At 28.7% G+C, this 8,583-nt stretch overlaps 1 protein-coding gene across 5 annotated transcripts in view; it reads left to right on the top strand.

Annotated features, from left to right (window-relative positions):
* The window catches only part of LOC102673995 (AT-rich interactive domain-containing protein 2-like), a 51,845-nt gene that overhangs the window by 22,946 nt on the left and 20,316 nt on the right, over positions 1-8,583 (top strand). For 4 of the 5 annotated variants that reach the window (XM_031511199.1, XM_031511201.1, XM_031511200.1 and 1 more), the window contains exon 3: positions 4,269-4,366. In XM_031511199.1, coding sequence (XP_031367059.1) covers positions 4,269-4,366 — 98 coding nt within the window. Of the gene's footprint in view, positions 1-2,931; positions 3,176-4,268; positions 4,367-8,583 lie in introns of those variants that run through there. The other variant, XM_031511202.1, reaches the window with a different exon arrangement.

Raw genomic sequence — 8,583 nt, 5'->3', positions numbered from 1 at the left:
TTTTTTTTTTTTACCTCAAGGTCATAAAATATTAGTGAAGGGTAAAACAGGAATCTTATTAAGCTTTTGATATCTCATTTGACCAAACTCTTCGTTATTCTATATTTAGATAACTTTCAGACGACAAGGAATTATTAAGAAATCATGCGAAATAATTTGTTGATATATCACGAACATTATCGTTATTTATCGCATATTTTTGAATCAAATATTTTTCATATCAATATTTTCAATATTTATTTTTTTTAACGAAATAAAATTTAATTACAATCAAATTAAAAATGTAACTTTTATTTTGGTAATGTTTTATTTTTTAAACATATTTCATAAAATACGATATTCTTAATTATTTTATTTTATTCTTAAAATACTTCTTCGTTTCTTTTCTTTTTTCTTTTTTTAATTCTTATTAATTAAACGTAGTGTCGAGAAAGTTCTTTTAAGTTCTTTTGTCAAAGCTAAGATTTGTCATCTATTCCCTTCCTTTTTCTATATGGTTTCTCTTGATCAAACAAAAAGTTGCCGCAGGTTGAAGTAAATTCTTTTTGTTCTTTTTGTTGCGACTGGTTACTACTAGGTTCTTCACAACCACTTCTCTTTTTTACCTGCTTCCCCTTTGATCACGCTGGCTTTAAGTTCAAGCGAATTTCCGTTGGCCATCTTTGTACAATTGTTCGACGGTTTTCTTTCATGAAATAAAGAAAATGTAGCCATTATATTTCAAACGTAAATTTATATAATTACGTAATTAGTAATTAGTTTGTGTTTTAAATTTTTCTAATATATCTTTTTTTTTGAACGAGATGCATTCTAGACATACATACATGTGAATTACACGATAGATAACGCGCATTCACTACTAATAAAGGGTTATCGAGTTGAGGTAGTTCCTTATCAGAGAAAACAGAGTCGTAACGTATCCTGATAAATCCAAGTGTTTACGACAGATAAACTTTGCGCGATCCAACTACGCGGTAGAATGCCCGATAAGATCAGGTAAATTAAAAACGTCTGCATTTATTTATATTACCTTTCTAACTTTCTTTTTTTTTTTTTTTTTTTCAGTCTGTACTTCTTTACAAGAAAAATTTCTCACTATTCTGAAACAATTAATATACTGATGTTAAGTAGAATTTTACACTTAAAATGAAGGAAAAAGAAATTTTTGCAAAAAAAAAAAAATAAGTACTAAATAGAAATAGGATATATTTGCAAAAATTTGTTTATAAAAATTAAATTTGAAAAAAATGAATTCTATTTATATATATATTGTTATACATATTGGAAAAATTTGTTTTGTTGGTTACAAATTGTAGATTGTGAAAGATTTAAGGAGGCTATGGCTAAGCCATTATAATTTTCCAAGTAAAATCCGTAATCAGCTCGCACGCTCTGTATAATCCCCAACAATTTTATTGCTTTATCTTGTTATTATAACACTTCATAGTTATAAGTTATTATAAACTTGAAATGCGTAATTGCAATTTAGTTGAATATGATTTTTATTAGTTCAATTATAAGAATAATAAGAATGAAGTATACATATAATATAGAAAATAAAATATAAAGAATCTTAATATATTTATTTTCTTGGAAGAGTCTATTCTAAAAGTCAAAACATAAAATTTGGTATAACTTCATATAGGTGGCAATTAAAATTTTTTTTTAGATGAAATGAAATCTATTTCTGTCATATTGCCATTTAATGTTAGAAAATATGAACAATTCTTATTTATAATCATTGAAGCATTGAAATCAGAATTTAACATATCGCCATTATGCGTATACATTAATTAAAATAATACATTAATGTTTTATAAAACCATTATAATATTGTTATTTTTCAGTTAAAAAAATGATTATTTGAATGTTGTAATCGAATGTATGTTTTTAATGTTAACAATTTGCAATTGTTACTAAGTTATATAAATCAATTGTGAGTTTACACATTTTCGTGTAGAATCCACGGAAATGTCGAGTTGTTTCGCATCACAGTTACTAATAATTTAAAGCCCGCTTACATAATGCCATACTATTAATTTCGGCTTTTCACATGTTAAATGTCGCGCCAATTTTCACAATCGTGGTCCAGATTTCGAAGCTCCGGATCTAAGTTAATCTTGATACTTTAATTTGGTTAGAGGTTAAATTAGAGTGTTGAAATACATGGTTTTCAATTACAATATGTATATAACCTTAAAATTTATATTTTTATATATTTATATTTATCATTTATAATTTATATTTTATGTATTAAGAATTATACATATATTTTTTAAAAATAATTGAATTGAAATTTCAAATATTTTTTTTACATTTTTTTGTATTCTATCTCGTAAATAATATTGTATGAATCTTACTTAACACACAAATACTGAATCGATCAATGGAAACTTAACCTCTCATATGCGATAAATTTCAAGTTCGAAACTCATTAACTACATATCATTTAATTTTAATCGTATAACTAAATTAATATATTAGAATTCTCATCACGGAAATAATAATTTTATTCATCTCTATAACAAAAAATTTTTGTTCAGAAGATTTGTCTATTAAAGTTTGTGAAATTTATGTCAATATGAAAATTACCTGTCAGCCGTGAACAATGTTAAATGTTTTTCAAATTAATTCTTTCCAAACTATCTTTTCGATAAAAAAATATTTGAAAGTTGTGTCATTGATTGATTGGATATTTATTACGAGATGCGTGCTGCGTCTGAACGGTTTTGATGAGAGGCTGATGATGTCGCGAGGTCGTCCACAGTGAGGCGCCACATTCTCGATTCATAAGGTTGAACATCGCGACGACGAGAATAGCGAAGAAACGGGCGCGGATCCAGAGAGCACTGACCCAGTATGTACGTCGATTTCACGACTCTGTTCTCCCGCTGTGTTCGTTCCGTTCGTATTAAACGTGGTATACATCAACGAAAAAGTATCCTGATAAATATTTCTTTATAATTCTGTGTTTATCAATTCATACGTGATAACTCTCCTACCTATTCGTTAATTGAATTTTATTTTCATTTTTCTAGAAATTAATACGAAGCGATGTGTTCGAAGTGACATAACTATTGTCACAGTGCTTGATATTGGTTAAGCATATGTGACGCCATAATGCTTGCAATTTAACCTCAAAATTGAAATATTTACGTATATATAATGAAATATTGTTGATATTTTTTTTTGTTTATTTTTAGATACTCTTTCTTTTATACTATATTTTTCATTTATTTTACTGTCTTAATTTTTCTTTGGGCGATATTCGCTATTTATTATCATTATTTCTGCAAACTTTTTTCCCTTGTTATTATTTCTCTTACAGTTTTTTTCATTTCATTTTCTTTTTCTTTTTCCATATCACTCATTCTTTTTATTATTTTACCATTCCTGCACACACCAAGTCGAGCTAGTGTCGCGTAACACGAGTCTCAACGGTTATTTTTTCGACACACACTAAGAAATTCATGTACCGCTCGGGTGCATTTTATCTTGCGACCCGCTACCAGGAATTCCCTTAGAATCGCGCGCAGACTATCCACCTCCCACTTTCAGTTCATCTTTCCTTACCCTACCTATCCCTTCGTCCGTGTGTATTTATCTTGTGGAAGTGGTAAATCGTGCTTCATCCTTCACTTCTATGTATATTCAGTGTAACACAACTCACGCACACTGCGGGAAAGAACTTTCGTCGAGTTTCGCGAACAGAACCGTAAAATTCATTAGTCGGGCGTCGTAAACTAGTCGACCAATACTTTTCTTCGTCGATTCTGTGTATAAGCGCATTGCGTTATATTGTTCCACTATGTAAAATAAAATGATACGAGTTTGATATGGCATGATTCTTTATAAAAATGAATGTTATAAGATTAAAATTTCTTATGAAATTAAATTAAATATAAGAATAAATATATAATAAAAGATTATAATAGATTAAAATTGAAGTTATATAAATTTATGAAGGTTTAGTTATACAGAATTGTTTTTATAGGTTAATTCAAAATTCAGTATATAGTTGAATTTTAAATAATTATATTCTGACATAAACTCTAAGTAATATAAATAATTAAATAACTAAAAAATAACTAAAAGAATTTAATTCATATTTGAAATTGTATATAAACTAAATATACTTATAATTTTTGTGAAAAATCTTGTTCATATCATTCATAAATAAAAAACGAAAAATATCCATCATTTTCTTTCTGTTCTCTCTTACATACAGATGACAGAAGAAATATTAAAATGTTTTTATTTTGTTTCAGGTGAATACTAGAAACGAGTGGGCATCGTTATGCGAACAATTCCATCTACCCAATGGCTGCGTGAACAGCGGGGTTGGCCTTAAACAAATTTACCTTAGGTAAGTGGCTGAGATGCGTTGCCATCATCGATCACCTTATTTTAGAAGCTTTCCAAGCTCGTACATCATCTGAATAGTGAATCGGGAGATATGCCTTTAACTGTATATATGTCTTGGATCTGAGCGTTGATCTGTTCAAAGCTAAATTGAAGAATATGTTTTTAAATGAAATTTTAGATCTTTGAAATAACATCAAATTGGAATAATATTTTTTTTTTTTTGAGTAAATTTTTGGAAAATTGTTCATTAATTAAGATACATTTTCTTAACCCTTTTTTCAATATATACATATATATATATATAATTTAAACATTAGAATATTTAATTATTTATCTATTCCTTTAATTTATTAATAATTTATGCAGTTTAATTTACTTATTTATTAACTTTTACAATTTTCTTTTTTAATTTCGACTTTCGACGAAGAATATTTTCTTCATCATTAATTACTACTATTATTTTTTTTTCATCGATATCAAATCAATTGCAAAAAATAGAAACAATCAAGGATATCTTTATTGATAAATCTATACTATAGAATCAAAAATTCACATTTTCATACAAATCCCCGATCCAATAAGTAAATAAACGAGACTGTGACAAGCGTGAATATTTGTAAATAAATATAACCTCTCTGTATGGTTGTAAGTAAATGAGTATGACCTTAATTCATATATCTAAATCTATGAGAATTACAACAACATTCATTTTTATCTAGTACAGATTTTACCGCATGAATTACATCTACTTATAATATTACGAAACTTATAATATATTAAACTTGTTTTAAAATTTTCGACTACTTGATCTATTAAAAAAAGATTACGATTCGAATTGAAAATTTCTAAATGACGAGTTAAAATTTGAAAAGAAATTAAACAAAACTTGAACGAAAACATTTTTGTTGACAATATGGCTCGGTCAAGCAACCATGACTTGGTTATCATAGTCACACGTTACTCATACATACACACGATGTCCATTATGTCTGGCAGTCCACGAGCGTCTGCAAGAGTAGAAGAGTCAGCGACGTTTCACGACACGGCCGCGTATCGGCACTCTCTGCTACCTACGCCCCACCACCGCCAACATTTTCCGTATCGTATAGTACGTACGTTCGTTCGTTCGTTCATTCATACTGTGGCCTCGCTGACGAGAGAACCACGTGGTTCCTGAGTCGCTGTCCTCTCTCCCTCTCTCTGGTAAAGCTCTCTCTGTGCAACCTTGTTACCGTGCGCCGGTTGCAAACAAGGACGCCGGTCGATTCCGTCGTTTCTTCGAAACCAACACTTTCGTCGATCCTTTCGATGGATATATCATCGTTTCAGAATGAATACATTCGAGAATTGTTCTCAACAGTATTTTTAGCAAATGACGAAAATAGAATGTACTATTCGCGTCTTTTCGTTGACTGTCCAACTTTCATTCTAACTTCAACGTCTATTAGCGAGAAGTTACTCTTAAACGAAAGGGTGCGAACAGAATTGAAAGAAAAACTCTCAAGAGTTATTCTCGAGAATATTTTTCTCTAGTGAATACTTAGAGTAAAAATTCTTGGACAATCATTGTACAATCACTCGAATTGTTACGATATTATTCGAAATTTATTTGTTATTTTCACAATTTAATAATGTTACTTTTTAAAAGTAATATTTTTATTCAACTTTTTTATGTAGAATATAAATCTTTAAATTTGAAATAAATTGATTCATACAAATCATCTAAATACGATTAATACGTATTCAAATCGTATTATACATATTAATATTTAAATCGTTTTATTAAAGGAAATAAAGAGCGAGATATAATCTTTCAATACGATTTAAATTACGTAACTATTAGCAATTTGCTAATAACATTAGCAATTTTCATAATTTTATTTTAATTTTATATTTTTATTCGTAATAATCTAACCTAACTTAACCCATACGATTAAAAAATCAAATATAACGCAGTAGAATTTCATTTATTTGAATCGAAGATTTCATAAAATTTTCTAATTAATTACGATTTCTCGAGCAATAAAGTGAGATTATAAAAAAAGAAGAAAATTATATAAATAATAATTGAAAGAAAGAAAATTGATTCACGTTGTTGATTTTTCTCTCGATTATTTCGCTACTGTTCGTTTTCATTATTCGTATATCTTTTTCCCCGTGTGATGCCGCCACCAGTCATAATGATTCTTACATAAATGGAATTCTATTACAAAGTGTAACGGTAAATATGGTGTACCATTCTGCTATTCGAATACTCATTTTAATATATACGTGTATTATAACAGTACTATGACGACTCATTGGCAAGATTCTCATCAGAAGAACTCTTGAAATTTTCCTTTAAGTATATGTAATATAACATAATGTATTACATATTGTAGTAATATAATTTGTAATTTACAATATAAAAATCAAGAATCAATTGAAATTAGTTATAAGAAATTTGAAGAGATGTGTACAATATCTAAATATCTAAATCTATAAACTGTATATATGTTTAACTTAAGCAGTGTATCTTTTCATTATCACAAATTACGTGACATTCTTTTCAAAATATCGTATAATCAGATTAGTTGTTCCTAAGTGATAAAATACACTGGTACCAAGCAATATATATTCGTTTCTATGTTGAAGCAAGTTGCGAAAAAAATGGAATATAAAGATATATTGATATATCACAGTTTCTGTGTGATTCTTATCATAGAATGACTTCGAACATTTCATAATAAATCATTTTATAATATGATGAAAAATATAATGAAAAATAAATATTGTATAATTGTTTCATTAAAAAAAAAAGTTTTATTTTAGTGAATCGTATTTTCGATATAAATATTCATTTTTCCAAGAGCAAAAGAAAATTTGACCTGTCATTTTGACAAGTTTGATAACACGTTAGCTGTCACGTGAACTATGAACATATACGTCAAAGTTGATTTAAAGTCAGAATTGTCAGACGAACATGGTTCATACATATTCTGTTTATACAGAATAATTTATAATACGTATATATACTTTCAAGGATGAATAAAACGTGCAAAAGTAAAATTATTTATCTCTCATTCGATTATGGATATTTTTATTTCATTATAATAGTTCTTACCATATAAACTGAATTCCATCAATTGTTGTTTTTGATTAAAAAAAAGAGTTTTATAAAAAGAGACAAAGAATATTCTATCAACAAATAATTATTGCTTATTATTAAAAATAAGATATTATTACAATTAATTATTTATCACGATTTATCATCACGAACAATTTTTATTACAAAATTAAAATAAAAGTACATATTATAATGTGCATAATTTTATTAATTTTGTTTATATTAAATTATTTAAAGTCACTTAAAGTTCCGATTAAGAAATTCCTTTATACCTTCGATTGAATTTAATTGCCGTAATCGTAGAGACAAGGTTACACTTCCATTCTTTCCGCCTGTCAATGTTAATTAATTGATTTCCACAATTATTTCTACTCGTTAAATAAAATTTATTTTCAGTTTTCATTTACTATACTGTCCTTCGTAATTAAAATGTCCTACATAACTTCGTTTTTATTTTTCAAGATACTTTTCAAGTAGATATTGGATATATAAAAATAATTGCATAAGATAATTTATATTTCGGATAACGAGAATCTCTCTCTCTCTTTCTCACACACACACACACACTCTCACTCACTCACTCACTCATTACCCTTTTCTTGCGTTAAAATACGAAGAAAATTTTAAATTTCGTATTCTCCGCAATTAGAATTAAAAATAATCATAAATGTTTAAATTTTCTAATTTTTCTTTAAAGATCGTTTTCTTGATATACATTTTTCCTTATTTGACGTAAAATCTATACATCGATCCGAAAGATTCTCGAAATTTGAGGCACCGATAACACGTGTCCTCAACGCGGTTTCCATTCATAGTCGATCGACGTTGCAGAGCCTCTGGGAGGGACACGTGACTTCTGTCGGACCCTACAGTGTTGTACATCAGTGCCACCAACCAAGTAGCGGCACGCTATGGTAGATGTTTCCTACTGCTGGCCTCTATCTATATACGACGCACAGAGTTGTGTTGCACGGCCAGAGGCAGAGCCAGTAGTCAAAGTGTCTGTGCTCAGCTCTGCACCGTGCAACGGCCAATCAGGCTCTGGCCGGGTGCTTCACGCCTGCACCTTCTGTACTCTACGTTGGTGCATGAATGAATCCACTACACCTACC

Source organism: Apis dorsata, unplaced genomic scaffold (assembly GCF_000469605.1).
Source record: "Apis dorsata unplaced genomic scaffold, Apis dorsata 1.3 scaffold_293, whole genome shotgun sequence".
Taxonomy (NCBI): domain Eukaryota; kingdom Metazoa; phylum Arthropoda; class Insecta; order Hymenoptera; family Apidae; genus Apis; species Apis dorsata.
The sequence above is the reverse complement of the archived record's forward strand: the minus strand, read 5'-3'. Positions and strand labels throughout refer to the sequence as shown.